General features: G+C 40.5%; 1 protein-coding gene across 4 annotated transcripts in view; it reads right to left on the reverse strand.

Moving 5' to 3' along the window:
• Positions 1–24,478, reverse strand: part of UNK (unk zinc finger) — a 66,389-nt gene that overhangs the window by 6,080 nt on the left and 35,831 nt on the right. For 3 of the 4 annotated variants that reach the window (XM_058166587.1, XM_058166586.1, XM_058166588.1), the window contains 11 exons: positions 24,026–24,143; positions 20,859–20,943; positions 19,192–19,334; positions 18,426–18,473; positions 17,287–17,487; positions 17,062–17,130; positions 16,113–16,287; positions 13,896–13,997; positions 11,534–11,722; positions 7,141–7,322; positions 144–401 (listed from right to left, as the gene is read on the reverse strand). In XM_058166587.1, coding sequence (XP_058022570.1) covers positions 144–401; positions 7,141–7,322; positions 11,534–11,722; positions 13,896–13,997; positions 16,113–16,287; positions 17,062–17,130; positions 17,287–17,487; positions 18,426–18,473; positions 19,192–19,334; positions 20,859–20,943; positions 24,026–24,143 — 1,570 coding nt within the window. The remainder of the gene's footprint in view (positions 1–143; positions 402–7,140; positions 7,323–11,533; positions 11,723–13,895; positions 13,998–16,112; positions 16,288–17,061; positions 17,131–17,286; positions 17,488–18,425; positions 18,474–19,191; positions 19,335–20,858; positions 20,944–24,025; positions 24,144–24,478) is intronic. The other variant, XM_058166589.1, reaches the window with a different exon arrangement.

Genomic DNA, 24,478 nt, shown 5'->3' on the forward strand with positions numbered 1-24,478 from the left:
TATCCTGATGGAAAAATCTTTTGATATTCCTTCCAGAAAAATAGGGCCCAACATTTAAACTTCATTGTTTATTTAACTTATTAAAAGATCCCATCACGAGCTAAATGCAGTGTAAAGCTTCCATACCTCCACTTCAAACTCACCTTATCAACTCTTTCTAAATTGGCACGCAACTGTTTTTGGAGATTATAGAGTGTGGACAAGGAGAGATTCTCTAAATCAGAGAATGAGCGCAGGAACTGGGGGTCCTGGCCAGTATGGATCCGCTCAATTTCTTCCTGGAGTTTCTTGATTTGCAGTTCCAAGGTCTCTCTCTGCTCTCGGGCTAACTCACATTCTAGGGTTGCTGTACTTGCACGATCATTAGCTTCCTCCGCTTCTTTTTTCCATGCATCACAGGCCTGTGTATCCAAAGTAAAGTAATATTAGTAGCTTCTCTTAATCGTTTCATATGACGAAAAACAGCTGTTTCTAGCCATTTGCAATTTGGGGGACATTCTTCTTCTATCTCTTGATGATACATTATATGCCTATTCTTTCTGAAATATCCTTTCAAATGCCTTGTATGCGGATCAGTTTTCCTATCTGTACGAATTCCTGCAAAGCAAACCCATTCAAACATGAACACGATCAGAGAAATGCAGGGCATGTTTCTAAGAAAATCTGCTGAGCAAAATATCAACAAGAGAAGCAGATGCGCATTTAAGTCTGCTTTTTCTCTTACAAGTGTAGATGCATGAATTGGTTTAAGAGTAGCACACTGCTCCCACCACTTTTAGAATACTGTATTTTTCGGACTATAAGACACTCCAGACTATAAAATGCACCTAGCTTTTGGGGAGGAAAACAAGAAAAAAAAATCTGCCTCTGCCTTCCAGCAATTTGCCTTCTTGCAGCAAACAGCAAACAGCCTGATCATCTTCAGTACAGCCTGATTTAGCATGAGCAACTGATTGGCAGTTGGATCGGCCTCCCGGAATACAGACGATCAGCTGTTCCAGGCTGTGGGGATTGCTGCTGTTGCCACTGCCTATCGCCGTCTCCACGCGTCCCATTTTTGGCCTCCATCTCATTTTCAGCCCGTTCCAGGCAGCAATTGCTGTGCTAAATCAGCTAAATGTTTGCTGCAAGGAGGCAAATTGCTGGGAGGCAGAGGCCGAAGGGTGGGGGCCGGTGGGTGGGTGGGCCTTCAGTAACATTCGCTCTTTAAGACACACAGACATTTCCACCCACTTCTTTTTTGGGGGGGGGGGTGCGTCTTATAGTCCGAAAAATACTGTAAATACTCAATTTGCTTTTGCTCATTGGGGGGAGGGGTACAGTAATTGCTCAGAGGTGATTGGCACACTTTTGTGGACATGCACCTTCTCAATCTGTGGACCAAAAGGGGACCCCAAGATTTCCTAAGAGAGCCACCTAAACTTTAATATAGCTTTTATGCTGAACAGAAGAGAACAGCAACAGACAGGCAGCGATTTCTCCAGCCAGTTCAGGATTGATCTGGTAAGAAGAATCCATGCGATTCTTTCCCAGCCTAGCAAGAACCAAGCAGTACTTTCATAGTACATCACCTGGTATTTCAGAGAAAGTCTAATCTCATTCAGTTTTGAGATAAATCCTTTTCTAAATCTATATAATTTTCAACTGTTACCTTTTAGTTGGGCAACCCAAAACAATAAATCTATTTATTTATTTATTTATTTATTTATTTATTTATTAAATTTTTATACCGCCCTTCTCCCGAAGGACTCAGGGCGGTGTACAGCCAAAAATAAAAACAGAATATATACAATTAAGACGACATTTAAAACATAGCAAATTATAAAGGCTGATAATTAAAAATTTAAAATTTAAATTTTAAAATATTAAGAAAACCCAATTAAAATTCAACACTATTATGCCAGTCCCGCTTGAATGAATAAATATGTTTTGAGCTCACGACGGAAGGTACGAAGATCAGGCACTTGACGCAGGCCAGGGGGAAGTTCGTTCCAGAGTGTCACTGCCCCCACAGAGAAGGCCCTACTCCTGGGGGCTGCCAGCTGACACTGTTTGGTGGACGGCACCCTGAGGAGACCCTCTCTGTGAGAGCGTACGGGTCGGTGGGAGGCAAAGGGTAACAGCAGGCGGTCTCGTAAGTACCCGGGTCCTAAGCCATAGAGTGCTTTAAAGATGGTAACCAAAATCTTGAAGCGCACCCGAAAAACCACAGGAAGCCAGTGCAGACTACGGAGCAGTGATGTCACGTGGGAGCCACGAGCGGCTCCCATTACTACTCGCGCAGTCGCATTCTGGACTAACTGTAGCCTTCGGGTGCACCTCAAGGGCAGCCCCATGTAGAGAGCATTGCAATAATCCAACCTAGACGTAACCAGAGTGTGAGTGACCGTGCATAAGGCATCCCGGTCAAGGAAGGGACGCAACTGGCGGACCAAGCGAACTTGGTAAAAGGCTCTCCTGGAGACGGCCGCCAGATGTTCATCGAAGGACAGCCGTCTATCCAGGAGGACGCCCAAGTTGCGAACCACGTCCTTTGGGGCCACTAACTCGCCCCCAACAGTCAGCTGCGGATGCAGCTGACTGTACCGGGATGCCGGCATCCACAGCCACTCCGTCTTGGAGGGATTGAGCTTGAGTCTGTTTCTCCCCATCCAGACCCGTACAGCTTCCAGGCACCGGGACAGCACTTCAACCGCTTCGTTGGGGTGGTCCGGGGTGGAAAAGTACAGCTGAGTATCATCAGCGTACAGATGATAACTCACCCCGAAACCACTGATGACCTCACCCAGCGGCTTCATATAGAGGTTGAACAGGGTAGGCGAGAGAATCGACCCCTGAGGCACCCCACAAGTGAGGCACCACGAGGACGACCTCTGCCCCCGTCAACACCGTCTGCGACCGGTCAGAGATAGGAGGAGAACCACTGATAAACGGTGCCCCCCACTCCCAATCCCTCCAACCGGCGCAGCAGGATACCATGGTCGATGGTATCAAAAGCCGCTGAGAGATCTAATAGGACCAAGGCAGAGGAGCAACCCCTGTCCCTGGCCCTCCAGAGGTCATCCACCAACGTGACCAAAGCCGTCTCCGTGCTATAACCGGGTCGGAAGCCGGACTGGAACGGGTCTAGATAGACAGCTTCCTCCAGGTGCCGGGGGAGCTGCCATGCAACCACACTCTCTACAACCTTCGCCACAAAGCGAAGGTTGGAGACTGGACGATAATTTCCAAAAATAGCTGGGTCCAGGGAAGGCTTCTTGAGGAGGGGTCTCACCACCGCCTCTTTCAAGGCGGCGGGGAAAACCCCTTCCACCAAAGAAGCATTTATAATCCCCTGGAGCCAGCCTCGTGTCACTTCCTGAGCAGCCAGCACTAACCAGGAAGGACACGGGTCCAGTAAACATGTAGTTGCATGTAACCTCCCCAGCAACCTGTCCACGTCCTCGAGAGCTACAGAATCAAACTCATCCCAAATAACCTCAACAAGACGCGTCTCTATCATCTCGGTTGGATCATCGCAATCTTGGTCCAAACTATCCCGAAGTTGAACGATTTTATCGTATAGATAACCGTTAAACTCCTCAGCTCGTCCCTGTAAGGGGTCATCCCGTCCCTCTTGATGAAGGAGGGAACGGGTCACCGAAACAAGGCGGCCGGGCGGTTATCTGCCGATGCAATGAGGGTGGAAACGTAGGAACGCTTCGCCTCCCTCATTGCCACTAGGTAGGTCCTAGTAAAAGACCTCACTAGTGTCCGATCAGCCTTGGAACGGCTAGACCTCCAAGTACTCTCTAGGCGTCTTCTCTGGCGTTTCATCTCTCTCAGCTCCTCGGAAAACCAGGGAGCCAATTGAGATCTACGCCGGGTCAGAGGCCGCAAAGGCACGACACGGTCCAAAGCCTCAGCCGCGGCCCGTTCCCAGGCCGCAACCAGTTCTTCAGTCGTGCCGTGGGTAAGATCCTCAGGAAATGGCCCAAGCTCCGTCAGGAACCTCTCTGGGTCCATCAGGCGCCTGGGACAGAACCAACGCATTGGCTCCGTCTCCCTGCGGTGGTGAGCGGCGGTCCGAAAGTCTAGGCGAAGAAGAAAATGATCTGACCATGACACCGGTTCCTTCACTATATCTCCTAAATCCAGATCATTTACCCACTGACCTGAGATAAAAATCAGGTCTAGCGCGCCTCCCCCGATGTGTGTAGGGCCATCAGTTACTTGAATCAGTCCAAGGACGTCATGGAGGCCTGGAACTCCTGAACCACTGTTGACGACAAGCCGGCTGATGGCAAGTTGAAATCCCCCAAGACCAAAAGTCTGGGAATCTCAACCGCCACGCCAGCAAGCACCTCTAGTAGCTCAGGTAGGGCTGTAGTCACGCAGCAAGGAGCCAGGTATGTGATCAACAGCTCCATCTGATTCCGGTGGCCCCACTTCACAAGGAGGGATTCACAACCAGCTATCTGAGGAACAGTGGACTCCCTCGGCTCCAAACTTTCTTTAATCACAACCGCCACCCCCCCACCCCTACCTTGGGCCCTCGGCTGATGGAATGCACGGAAACCCGGAGGGCACAGTTCAACAAGGGGTACACCCCCTTCTGTGCCCAACCAGGTCTCCGTAATGCCCATAAAGTCCGTGGACTCCCTCTGAATAAGGTCACAAATCAGGGGAGCCTTATTGACCACGGACTGGGCATTGCAAAGCATCAGCCGAAGACCCAAGCTCTGAGGGTCTTGACCATCCAGGGAACGAGTGAGGACTGAGGGGCCGGAGCACGTGATCGCTTTTAAACATCGAACACGTGCTCCCGAAGAACGATACGGCCCCCTGCCTCCGCCATATCTGCCCCTCCCACTTACCGTACAGATGGGATAGCATTCTCTGCTCTGCACAATCCTCTCCCCCCCTGTCTTCGGACCAACTAAAATAGTGTCGTGAGCGTGCGCTGGGACTGGACATACCCTCCCCGACGGGTTACTCCCCCTACCCGTCAATCCCCTCCCCTCCCTTAAAAACCCCTTATTTAAAAACCTATTAAAAATTAAATTAAATTAAAGGCACCTCGGTCCAAAATTGCAGTTGATTACTTCCAGCAGTTAGTTTGTGTCAACAGGTAGCCCTCAACTTATGACCGACACTGGGGCCAGAAATTTGATCACTATATGATCGTTAAGCAAGTCATCACATGACCAGACCCAATACTACAACCTTTTTTTACCATCTTTGTTAATAAATTATCTGATCATTAAGTGTATCATGCTTCCCCCATTGATTTGGTTGTTGGAAGCCAGCTGGTCACAAATCACTATCATGAGACCACAGCACGTTGCAACCATCATAAATGTGAATCAGTTATCAAGTGCCCAAATTCTGATTATGTGCAGGTAGTGGTGGTGTGATAGTGCTAACTTTGAGAATGGGCCGTAAATCACTCTTTTCAGGGCCATCTTAACTCTGAACCATCATTAAACAGATGGTTGTGAGTTGAGGACTACCTGGTATGTCTAGATATCTATATCTCACTTAAAGAAATGGACAGATTTCTGTGATACTAAATTGTAGCCACCTTATAATATTTTCTGGATATAATCTAACAACAGGATTGGAAGAACCACAACATCATATGACTTTGGGGATGCAACTCCACTAGGCTGCAACTATGGGTGACAATTCCAAGAGAACTAAAAGTGCTGTACTCTCTGCATCTGGTTCCCAAAAAAAGTTATCTAAGTTATAGTTTAATTAAAAGTTATACCAACCTGCCTTCCATTGAGGACCTGTATACTGCACGAGTCAAAAAGAGGGCCGTGAAAATATTTACAGACCCCTCACATCCTTTACATAAACTGTTTCAACACCTACCCTCAAAACGATGCTATACAGCACTGCACACCAGAACAACTAGACACAAGAACAGTTTTTTCCCAAACGCCATCAGTCTGTTAAACAAATAATTCCCTCAACATTGTCAAACTATTTACTAAGTTACCTTAGTATTCCTGATGAACGTATCTTTTCTTTTATGTACACTGAGAGCATTTGCACCAAGACAAATTTCTTGTGTGTCCAATCACACTTGGCCAATAAAAAATTCTATCCTATTCTACCCTATTCTATTCTATTCTATTCTATTCTATTCTATTCTATTCTATTCTATTCTATTCTATTCTATTCTATTCCTAGTCTGTTCCATTCCATTCCATTGACAAAATTGACAAAGCAGCCTTAGTTACATCACTATCTAAAAGCCAAATTAGTTCAAATAATCAATATTAGTCAATGTTTCTACAGGAGTTGCAACCTGATACCTTCTTATTCCCCTAAGTCATGGGTGTCAAACTCATGGTGTCACGTTGCTGTCACGTGATGTTTCGCCACATTTTTTCCCGTTGCCGAGCTGGGGTGGTGATGCATCCAGCCCACGGGTCACCAGTTTGACACCCCTGCCTTAGGTCAAGAATAGTATTGTAAGTGGCTGCACTACTGTTGCATCAGTGAGATGGGCAACATAAAAAATTAACAAATAAAAATAAATAGTATATTGGAGACTGTGAAGGAAAAGAATATCATTTTAGAGGTGATGCACAAGCTGCATGAAACTTTTAGGTAGATGAGTCGAAATTCAAATTAGAAAAGCTAATACTGTTGAACAGGTATCCCCAACCCCTGGGGTGCAGTCCACTACTGGGCCTTCAGCTGTTCAGAACTGGGCTGCAGAAGTGGCAGGTGAGCATGCGCAGTGCACACATCCTCACTTGTGCGAGCAGCAGGCAGGCATGTGCATGCATGTTCCATTTGCATGAGCAGCAAGCGTATGTGCCTGATGCTCGCACAGAACCATCCTTTCTCTCCCAGTTGCCAGTCTGCAAAGCCGGAAAATTTGGGGAACTCTGTCATAGAGGAACGCAAGAATGTTTGGGCCGAGCATCACAACTTGAAATCTACATACCTAAGATATCAGTTTTTTTCTTTGTCCATTAGTAAAAAGATCTGTGGGGAGTTTATATTACAAATCAATTATGCCAGCTGAGCTTCTGTCTATTCTCTTAGATCTCAAATTACTTATTATTCTAGGGCTACCAATAATGCTTTAGGAAACCAACCAACCACACACACACACACACACCCTGCCAACCACACTACCTGTTTGGCTTGTTTCCAAGAATCTTCCCACTGTTTTATTGTGCTGTTAGCTTCGTCTAATTCTTGCCGCAACCTGGCCAGTTCAGCAGCACCTGGACCTGACAGAAATGCAGGTGAAGTACTGGGTGAAAAACTTCCTGAAGCAAAATGCTCCCATATGCTGCTGTTCATTCCATTTAAACCTGTTTCACGTGGAGACAAGAAAAGCATGTTATTTTACATTTCTTTTTCTTGTCCCAAACTATTTTTTTGAAAACTAGAATAAAATGCTGCCATTTTTTACGGGCAATAGTGCATATGAAAACCGTTTGGGAGGGATATGTATATATGTGCGCTATCAGTCTGCCACTTTAGCTTTAGCAAAAAGAGTGGCAGCTGACCATCTTGTGCCAACGATGCCCAGAAGCAGTTTCGTAGTACACTTAATCCACAAATGCAGTGTAGATAGATACAGGATGAATTTACCTAGTGCAGATTCACACAGAGCACATGAGGAACGAATATACCATAAACTCTCGGTAAAGGCTTAGGCTTCAGGGAACAGCAATCAGCGCACAGATGCTTAAGAACAAAATGAAACAGTCACCCATTATTTCATACTTTATTTGTTAATATCTTTAGGACCACATTTGATACCATATTAAGTTAAGAATCTTTAGAATTCATGATCGAACCCTGCCTTGCTGTCTTTTGCCTAGCCACTCCTGATTGGCTACTCTTGCTAGTGGGAACAGTTAAAGAAACCCACTGAGATCCATCCATTAAATGCCAATTGAAAATTCTGACATGTTTAGCTCTAAAGAAGCCAGAATCATAACATACAGTAAACTATGGTTGATAACTCTGTCTTATTAGGAAATAAGACTGTCTGTCTTATTAGGAAAGAAATAAAGAGATCTCAGTTCGCACATTAAGGAAAAGAGAGATGGAGGAATCGGAGTTTGTTTAGCTGTTCCTATGGGTAGAAGCCAAGTTGAAGTAGCATACAGCTAATTCATGCTGCTGCCAGAAGTCTAAAAACTTGGATCTGAATATATGTTGGCACTTATTCAATTTTTCTCTACCCATTTAATTTTGAAAATACATGCAACTCTCTCTTCTTAGTATTACATTCACTATATCACAGTATCTTTCTTTTCATTTCAAATACACAATTGTTAACAGACCAAAGTTCCATCTGGACATTTCATGGAAAAATTATAATAAGAGTATATTAAACTACAGTAATTTTATTTCTCTTTTGTTGTTAATCTGCATCAATCAATTTACAATAATGTAGACAGTGCCCTCAATGAGATCCTCAAATGTTAATTTGAGAAATCTTTTCATCACAACAGACCAATGTGTCTTTAGATAAGGCCCTGGAATAAGGCACAGAATCTGATATTAAGGGGGAAAAATATACCACCCACTATATTTTATAGTATTTAAAGTGTGACTGTAAAAATCCAGTATCACACAAGGATACTTCTAAGAGAAAAAGGACTGGCTAATTTGCTCTGCTGAGAGAATATGTGAATGGTAAAATTGGTTCATTCTTGAAAATGATATAAAGTAGGCTTCTGGATCTACTCCATTTAAGTCACAGCATACAACCATTTCATATCTGGTGGAGATAAACGAATTCTCTTCTGCTTTCTGCCAGAGATCACAGAGTGAAGTGTTTAGTTTTAGAATATAAGCGTAATCCAGCATGAACAAAGAGAAGAAAGAAGAACAAAGGAGACTCCTTCCTCTAATAAGGAGGATTTATTTCTTACTAAACATTTGCTCAGATAAGGAAAGATGCTGTAAATCAAATGAGTTTTTGTAGATCTCTCTCTGCTCTAGGCATCATATGAAAATGGCTTTTCCCCCCCCACACAGATTATATAGTTTACTTTCAATTTAAGTTTGCTGTTCAGCAGCAGTGCTTAAACTACACTATAAAAAGCATGGCTATAATCTTGAGATAAATTGGCCACAACAGAATTGCCAAATCGAAGGCACACAGTATTGCAGAAGAACTCAAAGCATAAAGAAATATGCTTATAACAAAATTTATTTCTTAAAATTCTACATATTTTAGGTCATTCATCATGTTGATTTGCTATCATGTTACTGCTGACACTGTTTTTTGGTTTTTTTTGTAAGCATGAAAGCTGTTTATGTTTTGGCAGAACAAAAATTCTAGAGCTAAATTACTCGTTGAAGATAATGTTTCCCTCTGTCCATTAGCCTTATGATGCATCCCCTTATGTGAGATGCCTTTTACAGTGCAAGCCTTACATGTCAGCTTAGAAATCAGTTCCACTCTAATTAAATTAGGAGCTACCTCCAGGTCAGAGTGTAAACAACTGCAATAAGAATAGCTCAAATGCTCATTGCTGGAGATCCCTGTATGTATGTGATAACGGATGATGCAAACCGAGCACAGATATATGATATATATATATATATATGCACTCCTTTCAGGGAAAAGAGTTTTTCTGAACTGGATATAATCACCTTATAGTATAATCAATGCTGTTGTATTACTGTATAAGGAATCCTGGAAAATGAATGTTTGATTATTGTTTTCAGTGCAATATATTTGTTTAGGACCTTCAATCATATCCTATATTTTCTGTCCTTTCTTAAACCATGGGGTGCATCGGTCCGTTCTGCAATCATCTCTTATAATTTGCCTGATCTGCCATACCTACTTACTAAAGTGTGTAAATTGCACAGTGCTGAAAATCAAAAGTGTTGCAATATATGGAACATGAGTTTGTTCAAAGTAAATGATCACAGATGTGACAGACATGTATGACCAAACATGTGAAAACATATGACTTGATTTTAAGATCTCTTCACCTCACCTTCGAAACAACATTCCCACCTTATTCTTCAATCAATCATTCTTCTACCAATTCTTAATTTTTAGTCAATTCTTAATCTTTTAATTCATATATCTTACCTATTGTGGAATAAAAATCAGTTATGCTATACAAACATAGAGGACATTAGTTAAATATTGGTTTGTGAATGTAAAACATTAGCCTAATTTAGTAAATTGAAACCAATAAGCTATCCAAAACTCCTTTTTTTCAATGAATGCATTTCACAGCATGACTACATCAGTCTGATTGGTTACATATAATTAAAAAGATATAGTTTCCATCAAATCCAACTCAGTTCCTGGTGATTATATGGAAATGTCTGTGTTGTCTCCTTGGTAACAAAAATAACTGGTTTATTATTGTTTTCTTCTGGGATGTTTCAATTTCTCAGTCTAACGTACATAGTATATATAATCTAATAGAAGCAGCACACTGCTCAAATTTGCAAAGTGCGCTACAGTTATTAGTACTTCATATTTGTAAGTGAAAGCAATGTAGGTACAGTATGACAAGTTTATTCTGAGTGAATTAAAAGCTGATAACTAATGACATTTCATATTCATACAGTTTTTATAAATTATTAATAGATATATCAGTAACCAGTTTCATCCTGTTTAGGTCTCATTAAATGTATGTTGCCACTGATTTCCCTATGGAGTTCAAATCTTCAGTCAAGAATTGAAGAATGGAATTTAGGGGAATTGAATGGCTGTTCACATAGTTAGTATTGAATGGGTCTACTTGCATATTTGAGATTTAATTTGTTGCAATCTGAAATCATATATCCAAACTAAATTACATGCAAGTTCAAGGCTCAGCCTTTCCTCTGAAATCCATGCATATTTAGTAATTATCTTTTGTTGCTAGTCTTCCATGGTACAGGTCATACTCGACTTTCTACCACATTGGGACCAGAATTTCTGTTGCTAAGCAAGGCGGTTGTTAAGTGAGTCTTGCCTGATTTTATGACCTTTTTGGCACGAGTGTTATGTGAAACACAGCAGTTGTTACGTGAATCATGCCATCGTTAAGTGAACTCAGCTTCCCCCACTGACTTTGCTTAAGGGAAGCCAACTGGGAAGATCGCAAATGGCAATCATGTGGGACAATGAAGTCATCAGAGAACATGCCAGTTGCCAAGTGCCCAAATTTTGATCATGTGACAGTGGGGGATGTTGCAATGGTTTTAAGTATGAGGACTGCTTGTAAGTCACTTTTTTCCGGTGCCGTTGTAACTTTGAACGTATGTTGAATGAATTGCTGTAAATGGAGGACTACCTGTACTAAATTAATTTGATTCATTCTTTGTCTGCAACATACTCCTGTTCAAACAAGGTTAAATCCCTATCACTGACCTTAGATCTAATGAAACTTTTCTGATTATACAGAAACTGGGCAATACATTATGTTAGATGGCAACAAAAATGTGAACATTCAAATGAAAGTTAATTAAAAAAAAGGGAAAATACTTACATGGCATAGACAGTGAACATGTTAACAGATATACTCTCATGCTTACATTGGGCATTTACCTAATGATCCATGAGAAGCTGATGTCCCCAGGAAAGTATTTTCTGATTGGCTTAAGTGTCCCTGGGACTGATGGAGGAAATGCGATGATAAGCTGACCGGTGGAGAAGGAGAGGCAGAGTGAAAGGAGGCAGAACTTCCAAGGGACCCAGGGATATTTACAGGAGCAGAACTTTGCAGCAAACTCCCACCTGGACAAAGAACACACAGAAAGTATGGGAATGTAGAAGCCATGAACTATGAGTGGAAGCACAGCACAGGAATTTGAACAGCAGGTGTTTGCTTCACTCTCTGCACCAGTAAAAGGATGGGTGAATCCAGGATATTCCTCTAATCTCTATCTTTCTACACCTTCCGAGCTGGTATTATAGGAATTGTCACTACGGCCAAGGAAGGTTAAAAAGTAAACTATTGAATGTTAGCTGCAAAACACTAGGAGTCAGGGTTAGGGTTAGAATTAAGAATCAGAAGTTCTCCAGTAAACAAAGGACAGCTTACAATCTAAGAGATATTTAGACAGTTGATTTTCAATTCTTATAGTTCCATAATGACACTATTTATATACATGTTTAAATTAAATTAATTTTCTACTATCCCCATTATTTGTTAGTTCAAGAAACTACGTTTTTATGACAACTGTAGTATCTAGTAATGATTATATATCATAATTAGAATATAATTATGGTTAATGCTTTTTTCAGAACGGGAAAATATGTGTTCGTCAAATCATATAGATTAAGAAGTACATTTTTCAAGAACAGTCATTTGAATTAAATGGCATCTCCACTTTTTATAGATCGTGCCAAAGATATTCTTGCAAGCTGAACCTCCCATTCCATCGTAAGGATAAAAGTTTGTTAAGAGACAGCAAATGGGACAGACTTCTGTATTCAGGTACTGGGCCAAAGGAAAAAAAATGGAGCTTAATTTCTACAGACAGAAATACACTCATAAGATGTTCTAGCAGAAGAGATTGGTAAACTGGCAGCACAGCAATTATTTATGCTTCATCTACAGGAAAGGGAGTAGGGTAAATCACCTTCCCATTTGGCTAGAGGAGTCCCAGTTGCATGGCACAGTCAAAAAGAAATCAAACTCACTAGCCCATGAAAGTTGTTAGTGTTGGAAGAATAATTTTTTTCTCAGTTTTAATAATGTTTGGCACATAGCACTGCCTGTGAAAGCTTCAAAATTAAAAGGACTCCTACGTGACGCAGAACTTCCCATCCTCCTTTTTTACCCTAAAAGTTGCAACTGCAGATCAACCAACCTGTTCTTCTGCTATGGTATACTGAGATAGCTTGCAAGGCACCAAAGTTTTCTGATAATCTGAAAAACTAATTTCTCACTCATATATGAGACCAAATAGGATGCTGCTTATGGGAACAAAGCCTAACTCTAAAGAAAAAACACATATTCTCCATATTTATTTCCAAACTGATCTTAGCCCAAATCAATATGGGCACAGCATCACTGCCAAATGGTTTTATGTTGAATACTATCTCCTCAAAGTAGAACCAATTTTGGAGAAAGCAGACCTGAACATATACTGGGCATGTGGTAGGCTAATTCTAATTTGCACAACTATTCAAATCTGAAGAAACACCACTAAAGGACAGGATATGCTGAAATAAAACTATGTGTTGATGAAAGACAGTTGCAAACTCTTTTGCAATAAAAAAAAAATCTGATACCAAGGTGGTTTAAGCTAATGGATGTGCCTTAAAAAAAAGTGTAGTGGCAGCAGTGAGCCAGGAGGCACTTACCAATTTGTACACAGTTTCAGCTCACAAAGAAATGTTTTGTCAATTACTAGTGGGATCTGTACACTTAGAATATAGCACGGTTGCATAGACTATATTCACTTGAAAACCAGACATGGGGCAAAAAAAAAAAAAGAGACACTGGTTTGAAATGACCACATACAAGGGATGAGATACACAAGCGGTAGTTTGTCAATGTGTGGCGACATGCCTTGCCATGACCCTGTGACAGCAGAACAGTGATACCAATCCAATTTGTTTCCTACTATTTAAACCGATTTTCCCTCCCCCCCCCACTTTCAAGGTAGTCTTGTGTCAGAATTTTGTGAACATGTTTAGTGTGCCACTGTTAAGATATTGTAAAGCAAAATAAGCCATGCCTATTTCGTAAACGTCATTGGGACATCAGAAACCAGTGAAAGATATTTCCGATTTGCCAACCAATGAGAGTCCTTTGGCTCTAAGGTCCCACATTGGCTGTCAACCAATATGTCATGTAAGGGCTGGTTCTGAGAGCTTGCTAGGCTGCTTCAGCCAGCCAGCCGATGGGGCAAACCCTGCTTGGCAGAAGATCAAAGAAAGCTCTGTTGCTTTCATGTACCTATCATGATGCCACTCGTGTGGGGCACCGAGCTGCTGTCAAATGTCTTCTCCAGGGCAGCCACTCCGAATTCGTTCAGGTCCAGGTCATCCAAGGCAGACTCTGCCAGACAGAGGCACCAATTATATATTACAAAACGGACCAACAACTTCAAGGGAAAGGGAAGTCCAAAGAGTTCACAAAGAGATGTCACTGCTCTGGACTGGAGAATCTACAATGCAAGGCTGCCATTAGTCGTTTAAATGATTCAGCTTTCAATATTGTTTTTCTGTTGCCTGATCTGAATCCTAAGTCTCTTCAGTATCAGGCTGATCCCATAGATTGACACTGGAAATAACAGCAATGCAAAACAGATCTCCTTGTACACCTGCTGTACAGCTTGACCTTGGGTAGAAGTACATCCAGGGTTGGCTTTAATAACAGGTGCCCGTCCCAGTTCACCTGGCAACCTAGGTGTCCATGATGCATAGTGATTGGAATTCGCTAATCCTATATTTAGGAATTCCACTGTGGAGAGCAACTTGGATTGCAATTAATGATAGAGGAGATGGCAATAGGAATGAGGTGCAAGTATGGTAGTGGAAAGAAGGGAAGTGTGTATGGCAGTAATATAAGTGGTTGTGTGTAGGGGGGGGGAAGGAGAAATGAATTAGCATATCCTATGAAACAGGCTATAGCCAGCAGTGGCCCAATAATGAGCCAGCCATGTAGCACGGACACTGCCAGTTGGGGATGAGATGGAGCAAACCTGCACAGGATCATCCCTGGGGGTATTCCTAGCCAATGTATTTAATGTCTTGTCAAATGTTGTCTTATAAAGCATAGCATGGGTCGTGCTATATTCGTGACATTCTTGTCGTTTCAGAAAGACAAAGACTATAGTACAAATAATAAACAATTTTAGATACTGAAAATGGATGTTTCCCCACCCTCACCCTCCTGCATAGTTTATAATCAGTTTTCAGGTACTGCCTGGAAAGTTACTTCTTGAGCATTTAGAAAGCACATAAAAGGATTTCAGATTTCCTCAGCAATTTCCTATTAGAAAGTGTAAGAAAGTCCCTGTCTAGAATTAAGAAATATATCCTCCACCAGATCCTTCGTAAGTGTTTTAATTTAGTGGCAAGAGTTGTCTCTTTTATTTGTATCATTCCAGGCCTGTAATAGAACATCAACAGTTAATAAAAATGATAATAGGTTACCTGGAGAATAAGAGACATGTATCAACCAATGCTAAATATCAATATCAATATCAATAATAATAATAATAATAATAATAATAGTCAATTGAAAAAGGCAGCTTTACTTGGAACAGAATACATCCTGCGACGATAACTTTAATATCATTAAACAATATTTGTCTTTCCCAGATTCTTGGGAAGGACTCAGTGGACAAAAATGCCAAATCCAGTTTAAAAATCTGGCTGACTGTGCAATCAGCCATAAAAATAACAATAATACATTAAAAAAAGAGAAATGGTAACCCTTGTACAATCTGTACTCTTACTCTTCTTGGAAAGTCTTAGAAATTTAAATATGATGACATACGAACCCTTAAACAGAACTGTAAATAAAATCTTTTTTAAATTCTGCACTTGAAATGTTTTGTTATTGCTGTCATAAATGGAAAAGTTTCATCTTTTTAATATTTATAAAAACAGCTGCTCAGTAACAGATTATACATGTCACAGGACTGAATTTTTAGTGGATTGGTCCACACAATGGCACACTGAGCCAATTTGGTGACTTATGAGTTTAGGAAATATAGGATATGATGAAGAACATCAAACAAGATCTACACACACATATACACAGAGATTTAGGAGCAATCATGATCTTCCACTGACCATCCTGTCACATTGTCTGTTCTAGTAAAAACAGCAGAGCCGTGTCACAATCCAATAAGTTTATTGTTGTATAAAAACTTATTCCACAATAAATTTATTAGCCTTTAAAAAGATAAAGGACTGCTTGTGGTTTTTGCCATTTTTTTTACAGAATTCAGCTATGGGAGCTGTTATGTAAGATTGTTCTATAATTTAATTTATGAAATATGAAAGAGTTCATATTAAATGCAAGTCATCAGCCAAGTCACAAAACAATAAAGCATAGTTTCTACTGTAAGTCCTCTAAATAAAACAACCAAAGGCTTCCCACCCATAATGGATATTCTTCTTCTGGATTCCCTGCACCATCAATGTGCATAGGCAATATTACCTATCACGGACTCCACAGTGTCACTAGTTGGGTAGAAAGGAAGGGCATTGGCATTCATGCCTGGTACACTGCTGGTGCCTGCTGGGCTTGGTGGTGTTGCTGCCAAACTAGAAGTAATGCTAGAGGAGATGCTAGATGTCAGTGGGCTGCCAACTGGTAGAATCCCTAATATATCCTGAAAGAGGAAAATACATTCATGTATTGATGTATTGAAAATACACTCATGTATTCCTATGATGCAACAGAATATTCAGAGAGAAGTAATGATATACTTGTCATAAAATAAGTATTTCTTCCTAACGTTTATATCTTACATCCTTTAATTCTAAGGTACGCCCAGGGCAGCTGATTGGTTCTTAGCATTTAATACAACACAATACAACACAACACAATAAAGGAAGACTGTTTGGGACTCTTTTAGAACAGAATAACAGAGTTGGAAGGGACCTTGGAGGTCTTCTAGTCCAACCTCCTGCTCAAGCAAGAAACCATATAACATTTCAAATGGTTGTCCAATCTTTCGTTTGGAAGCCTCTAGTGTCAGAGCACTCACAACTTTTAGAAGCAAGTCATTTCCACTGATTGTTAACAGTTCATGTATATTGTCAGCTGCATCACATCATCAAGTTATATAATTCATGATGACTGTATAATCTTGCCATTCAAAATTCAAAGGAGGCCTAAAGCAGACTTGTGAACTGCAGTGAACCTTCCTCCAATTATCTAGTCCAAGCAGTATTCAAAAATTCTGAGTTTGTGATTTTCTATTCACACCAACTTCATTTTTTAAAAAAAATCTGAAAGAAACCAGACTGATTCTCAAACACTTAGGAAAGTGTCAATACCCTTTCAACTCCAATTAGTTTTTCACATATACCACCAACTGAAATCTACACATGAGATTATATGGGCCTCTAAAAACTAAACAGCATCCCCTGGAATAACGTACCTGCTTGGGTTGTAACAGAGGTTGTTCTTGGGTTCTATGTTCCATGGAATGGGATTTGATTTTTGCCTGCTGCAGTAATTAGAAAGCGAAAAATGACATTACATGCTACTGAAATTGTATATCATATCATTAATGATAACAATATATCATACATACATACATACATACATACATACATACATACATACATATATCCAATATCCTTTCCTAGTATTTTATACCTACCTGGCATTTGAAATTCTTTAGATACTCTGCTCCAACCAGGTCTTCCCGTTCAAATCCAGGTGCCTTCTTATAGCTACTTGCAGTAGTTACTGAATCTGTGGGGAAACCAATGCTTTCCAAACTATGGGGTTTTCCAATTGCACCAGGAGGGGATCCACATAAATTAGATGGACTTCCAAGACTGCTATTTCTACAGAGGATCTAACAGAAGCAGGAAGAAAAGAAGATGGTAATTTGTGTATTAGAATATAACACTCTCTACCTCTGCATCACAGCTGATAGTAAACTTCTAAAAGCTAAGTTGTTAAATTCAATCAGGTTACTGAGATATATAATGTCACAATTTAATAAAAGTCCAAACAATTACATTTTGCCTCAGATCTTAGAAATACAGTCATGGCCGAAAGTGTTGGCACCGCAGAAATTTTTCCAGAAAATCAAGTATTTCTCACAGAAAAGTACTGCATTAACACATGTTTTGCTATACACATGTTTATTCCCTTAGTGTGTCTTGGAAGAAAACAAAAAAGGCAGGAAAAAAAGCAAATTGGACATAATAATTTTGTCCAGCCCATTTTTGGAGTTTTGTGTGACATTATGTCCAATTTGCTTTTTTTCCTGCCTTTTTTTTTGTTTTCTTCCAAGACACACTAAGGGAATAAACATGTGTATAGCAAAACATGTGTTAATGCAATACTTTTCTGTGATAAATACTTGATTTTCTGGAAAAATTTCTGCGGTGCCAACACTTTCGGCCATGACTGTATATTGAGCATTTCTTTCATTAAAGCCATATTTTTAAAGATGACAATAACTTCACTGCAACTTTGATTGTTCTTTGTAGTTCATTTGCTTTTATAGCTTTCTGTGACTCTCAGAGATCCAGATATTGCATGAACTGCCACAATCTCAATAGATCATATAAATTTCTAATGTAAAATCAAGTAGTTTTCTTGCTGTAAATTGATACTTTCATATTTAAAATGGTTTGGAATTCTCACAGCAAAAGAAGTAAGATCATGACATATGCCCTGCTTCTGCTTCAGGAAACAGGCAATTTGGAGATGCTTATCACAATAATGGAAGGAATGTGTGACCCAGGTCAAAATAATGCCTCTTCCCCTAGAGAAAATACTTACTGTAGCAGAAGTAGGACTAGTTGGTAGAGTTCCTGCTTTATTCCATACCTAGAGTGCAAAGATAAATGAAACACATCATACTGGGCTACAGATTTCTAGGACACATAGTTTTACTCACTTGGGCATATTTTTAATTAAAATAAGCTTTATTCTTTCTGTCAGCTATATTACATATATAGTATATGTCACAGTATGATAGAAATTTGGACTGGGATATGTGTAAGATCTCATGCAGTATTATAATCTACTTTTTAAAATTCCCCAAAGTGAAAACTTATGCTAGGTAGTAGCAATTCCACTTCTAAAAATTGGTTGGATCCATTCAATTGAAAAGTGGCAAGATTCTGTTGAGGAATTACTAGAACTAACTAATGTAATTTGTGCAATTTAAATGCTACAAAGATGCTGAGCTAGCTCTGAACCTGTAATCCTAAACTTTTATCTAGGACAGGTGTATCCAACCTGTGGGCCACGAGCCACGCGCAGCCTTAGACAAAAGATCATAAACTTTTAACATTATTATGTGTTATTTATATATATTCACTCCATTATACATTTTAGCTGCATAATTCCTCTTTACTCAATGTGGTCCAGGCAAGCCAAAAGGTTAGACACCCAAGATGTGGGAAGAATTGCCATTATTTATAAACACAAACACTTTTTGGGATATAAAAGTGTCAGCAATGTTCCTCCAGAAAGAACTTATATTTAGAGAGAACTGCAGTATCACATGCTCAGTGAGGAATTTTGTAACAATTTTACATACATTGCTAAGGTCTGGGGCTTGTGGACTAGAAGGGCTGACAGGAACAGAATCGCCTGCTGCTGAGGGCATGTACATCACAGGGCCAGCTTGCGTTGGGCTAGAGACAGCTGATGTTGGCTGTAAATCTTCACTAAGTGGAGGTTCTATAGGAAACAGAAAACAAACCACGTGATAAATACAGTTACAAAAATGGGTTCACTACAACTCCATAAGAGCAGAGGATAAACAGGCCATTATGCCCAGCACCGGTTCTAGAGGGCTAATCTTCCATCTGCAGCAATCTACAAACCACTATACAAAAACAAAAAGGCATCACAAGACTAAGGGAGAGAATGTAATGTCTTCCTTTTTTTTCTGTATCAATAATCTTAAAGAATAACAGTTACATATTCATAGTAGTTGTTTCCACTAGGCTTTATGCTGCCCAAATTTATTACACATATTATTATTTATTCAATGTATATTCCACCTTTCTCTCGAAAGGGCCTTGAAGATAACTAACAATAAAATATAAACATTTTAAATAATTGTTAACTGAATCAGACTGGAACAGTCTGGCGGAATTTCCTTTCATATCACCTTGAAAAGACCTAATGGTAACTTTAATGTAAAAGCAGATTCATATTGAAATAAAAAAATATCAACCCCCAAATTATGTATGTTTTCAAAAATTAAAAATGCTTTTATTTATGATTGAAAAATAACTGATCTTTCAATGTGGACATAATACGATCACAGAACTGTTTACTAGTTAGTAGGCTCCTTATTTATTTTTGAGCTTAAAAATAGCTGAACCTTCAAAACACAAGCCCTATCCGTGAGTTCTTTCGTCAGACCTTGGCTTTGCATATATCACCCCACTGCTTGTTTGAAAAGGCTGACAACTTTTATCCTACTCTCAATGCAAAAGATTGACAGGAAGAGGCCTAATCTGAAAAATCATGGATCCACAATATTTTGAAATTCTGGAATTTGGGGTATACAAAAAGTAATGCACATTTAGGAGTGAAAAAACTATGATGACAACTAGGGATTCAGGGAGTGACCTCTTGAAGGTTTGTGCTTCTATTCCAACTTTTTCTGTCTCAAGTGATTATCCTTGTTAAAAAGAGAAAATAGACAATAAAAAAAACAGATGACTGAAAATATCTGGACGCTCTAGGCATTTCTAAAAGCAATTGTTCATTGTTGGGAAGCAATCAATGTCAAAAGCTTTAAAATTGTTTGCATTTGTTTCCCTTCACCATGCCCTTGTTTCATAAATGAAGGAAGAGCATGACAAAAAACTTGTTCCTTTTTGTTCCCCAGAATTAAATCATACCAATAGCCAATTACAAGTTCAAACTAAGTAGCACACAGTATCATTCACAGTATCCTTAAATAGCCACTGGGTGTCACTTCTGCTTTGAGAACAAAGTATAGAACTATCAACCATCTGATGACTGAAGACTGCTTTCTAAATAAATATATATGCAGTTTGAAATAAAATTCATTATATATTATTTTTAGGTCCCCCCGCCATGACTAATTACAGGGGAGGGAGGAAGTTTGGTTGCTTAGAATTGTACTTGCCTTCTTTAATACAGCAAGCAATGTTGTACTCTAAACAACACTCAGGACAACACTCAGTAGACAGATTATTGCTACATCAAGAGAAGACCACCTACGTTCTACATGTGCGAAGGCACAGAAGGGTCCCCTGGGACAGCTGCCAGACTGCTGCATATCATTACATTTTGTTGATTTGTAGATCTGGGAAAAATAAAAACAAAAAGTAAGTTGGGACAAGATGAAGCTGCTCAAACTCAGCTGCTTATAATGGATTTAAAAAGAGAGAAATGTATTAAGAAATACAATAGTTAGTTTGATGTTTCAGTTGCACTTTATATGTAGACTGCATAAATCTGTGGAGACTGAGGCTATGCTCGGTCTTTGAGCAGCATGCTGGGATAGGCAGCATTCCATAAAACAAAGAACAAAATAGGCAGATCTAAAACAAATATAATTTTAGTTTCGTATAATTTAATTAACTCAATCAGCTAGATATGGATAATATATGACTCCAGTAATTTTTCCTGACCGTCATTCCCAAAAAGAGAGCCAGTAGTGGTGCAATGGTCTAAGCCCGTGATGGCGAACCTATGGCATGTGTGCCACAGGTGGCACACACAGCCATATCTGTGGGCACGTGAGCGTTGCCCTAGCTCAGCTACATCATGCATGCACGGGTCGGCCAGCTGATTTTTGGGCCTTCCAGGTCCACCGGAAGTCAGGAAATGGGCTGTTTCCTGCCTCCAGAGGGGTGGGGAAGGCCGTTTTCGCCCTCCCCAGGCTCCTAGAAACTCTGAAACCTGGGGAGATTGAAAAACAGGCCTTCTGGTCCCACCAGAAGTCGGGAAATGGGCCATTTCCGGCCTCCCGAGGGTGAAAAATGGTCCCTGGCCCACCATGCCATCATGTGCCAAAAGTGGGGGGAGGAGGGGGTCGCGCACATATATGTGGGGGGTCAGGGCCAGGGGTGAAATGCTCCCGGTTCGGATTGGATCAGCCAATCCGGTAGCGATGGTGGCGGGTGGTTCAGAGAACCACTAGCAAAAATCCCTGCCCCCCCGCCCACTCAATTGGCCGCTTGCTGCTTCTTTCCGGCTCGCTCACTTTTCCCGCCCGAATGGTAGGAATAGGTTGTAAAAAACTGCTTTTAAAAGTAAAAAAAAGCTCTGATGATCACAGCTGAGCTGCCTGATTGTCAGAGCCTTTTTTTACTTTTAAAAGCATTTTTTGCAACCTATTCACCCGAATAGGTTGTAAAAAAATGCTTTTAAAAGTAAAAAAAAAAGATCACGTGCCACTGCTGATCACACACCCTTGCACGCTGTTTACTTACCCCATGCCTCCTTTTGGCATGCACTGTGCGTGCGCACATCTCACAAATTGGTGCTTGGTGCGCACCGGGCATGCGTTTGGCGCGCAGTGCACAGCCAGCAAACCAGTAGTAAACCGGTTCAGATTTCACCACTGGTCGGGGCACAGTGAATTATGGGTGTGGGCACGCGTGCGCGTGACCTCCTGCACTTCCCCCGCTTTTGGCACCCGATGGCAAAAAGGTTAGCCATCACTGATCTAGGCTGTCTCCAGGAATCAAAGACTATCTTGAAGGCAAAAAAAAAAAATCATTCTAAGCATCAAATTTGGAAGACTCTGGTTGACCAAGGGCTGCATATAATCCTGAGCCTCAACCTATGCTTCGACTTAATATCTATAGAATTGTACCTATTTAAAGAATTATTTCCAGTGATGCACACATATACATAACACATGGGCAGAATTATAGCATAATCTATGCTTATTTACACAAAACCCCTAAGGCAGGGGTGTCCAAACTTGGTCCCTTTAAGACTTGTGGACTTCAACTCCCAGAGTCCCTCAGCCAGCAAAGCTGGCTGAGGAACTCTGGGAATTGAAGTCCACAAGTCTTAAAGAGACCAAGTTTGGACACCCCTGCCCTAAGGGCTTATCCTTAAATATGCATATAGAACTGTAGTGTCAATTATCTTTGCAATTTACTCAAATATTGTCCTATCAAATGGAGCTATCCAGGAACCCTATTTCAGTTTAGGAAATGCATTTTCAGCAACAGAAGTAATTCAGAAGAAAACTTTTCAATTACATGGAAATCAATCCAGATGCACTGCCCCAGCAATTGCTAGCCACACCTTCCTGGCACTTCCACACATGGCTTTGGTACAGTTTGTACACGTCACTATCATCACATGCCATCTTCTTTCCAGGACAATTGAGCTGATTGTTTTTTGACTCCTTGTGAGACCTTTCACATCCCAAACTTTGTTTTAAATTGCTGGGATTTTGTGGCCTTTGGAAAGCTGTTTTCCCATCAACCAAACTTTGCTTCTGCCTTGTCCTCCTTAACTTGGAACTCTCTAGTATATTTCAGCAGCACCCTTGCCAGAGAGCCAAATCTTAAATCTTTTTAATGAGTTTCTAAGCAATTTCACAATCTCTAAACAATGGAAAGGCTTGTAAACAGGATGCACTGAACCCTTTTTTTATATATTATTGAATCTATACATTATATTTCCAAACACACAATAAAACAGGCATATATAACACCTAATAAAAAAAAAATAAAGCTCATTTTAGGGGGGGCTTATTCCATAGCCTGGGAAGCACCCATGAGAAAGCATTTCCCTGACTGTAAAGCCTCTCTATCTTCATGAGGCTACAGAACAGGCTTCACCTCAGACTTAGTCTAGCTTTCTCCTTAACCAAAGAGTTTCCTTATTAAGAGCATCTCCATCTTCTGGATTTAACTTCAGTTTGTTCTCTGTCATCCAGTCTATTATCACAATGAACAAACTTCAAAGAGATTGGTTGCGTCTTGGAATTAGAAGATAGGGAGCAATTGAGCAGGTTGTCATCAACATACATGTTCCACAGCTCTGAATGAGTTCCTTCTGAAATTTCATGTAGCTTTAAACAGCACAGGATGACAAGCCAAGCCCTATGGGACGCCATAGGTCCACATCCTAGAAAGTCAAACCATAGTCCTCCTGCAGCACTTTCTGACAGGAAGGACCAAAACTGTTGCAAAGCTGTGTTTCCAAGGCCCAATCTTGCCAGATGGTCAAGAAGAATACCATGGTTGATGGTATCAAAAGCCATCCAGAATATGTATTCCCTCAACTAGTTTCTGCTGTAAATCTCCAAGGCAATCAAAACAGTAATTAGCTTGAGTATTGTGCAGTTTATCATCTCCAGTAAATTGTGTAATCTCTGCATTTGTGTATGTAAATGAGCAAAAAGGAAGAGTCTTTACCTCTGGGTGAAACTGTTGCTCTGTACGAGTGTGACAGTACTGGCATGCATCACCATTGTCACACTTACTAGGATCTCCCCACTCATCTCCATGTTTCACGCTAGGACATGGGGAGGATCTTTAGCAATAGGCAGAAAAAGAACAAATTAGAAAGTCATATAATTTTTGAGCCAAACAGAGAAACTGTATCTACAATATTTATATAGCTTAATTTCTGACACTGAGCACCTTTACTGTTTGCTTGTCTTCCTCAAGAAGGGCAAACTGCACTTGTTTAGCATCAAACAATGCTAAAATAAATCATTTGTATTTAATTCAAATTGGCCAAGGCCAATAGATAATAAATAGGTAGTTGGGTTATAGCTGAGCCTTGAAACATCTCCCAAAATAGTGCTTAATGTTTAGAAAAATAAAGCTCGTGGCAGCAGGAACATAAGCAAAGGAGATAAATAA

The sequence above is a fragment of the Ahaetulla prasina genome, chromosome 2, assembly GCF_028640845.1.
Source record: "Ahaetulla prasina isolate Xishuangbanna chromosome 2, ASM2864084v1, whole genome shotgun sequence".
In the NCBI taxonomy this organism is placed as follows: domain Eukaryota; kingdom Metazoa; phylum Chordata; class Lepidosauria; order Squamata; family Colubridae; genus Ahaetulla; species Ahaetulla prasina.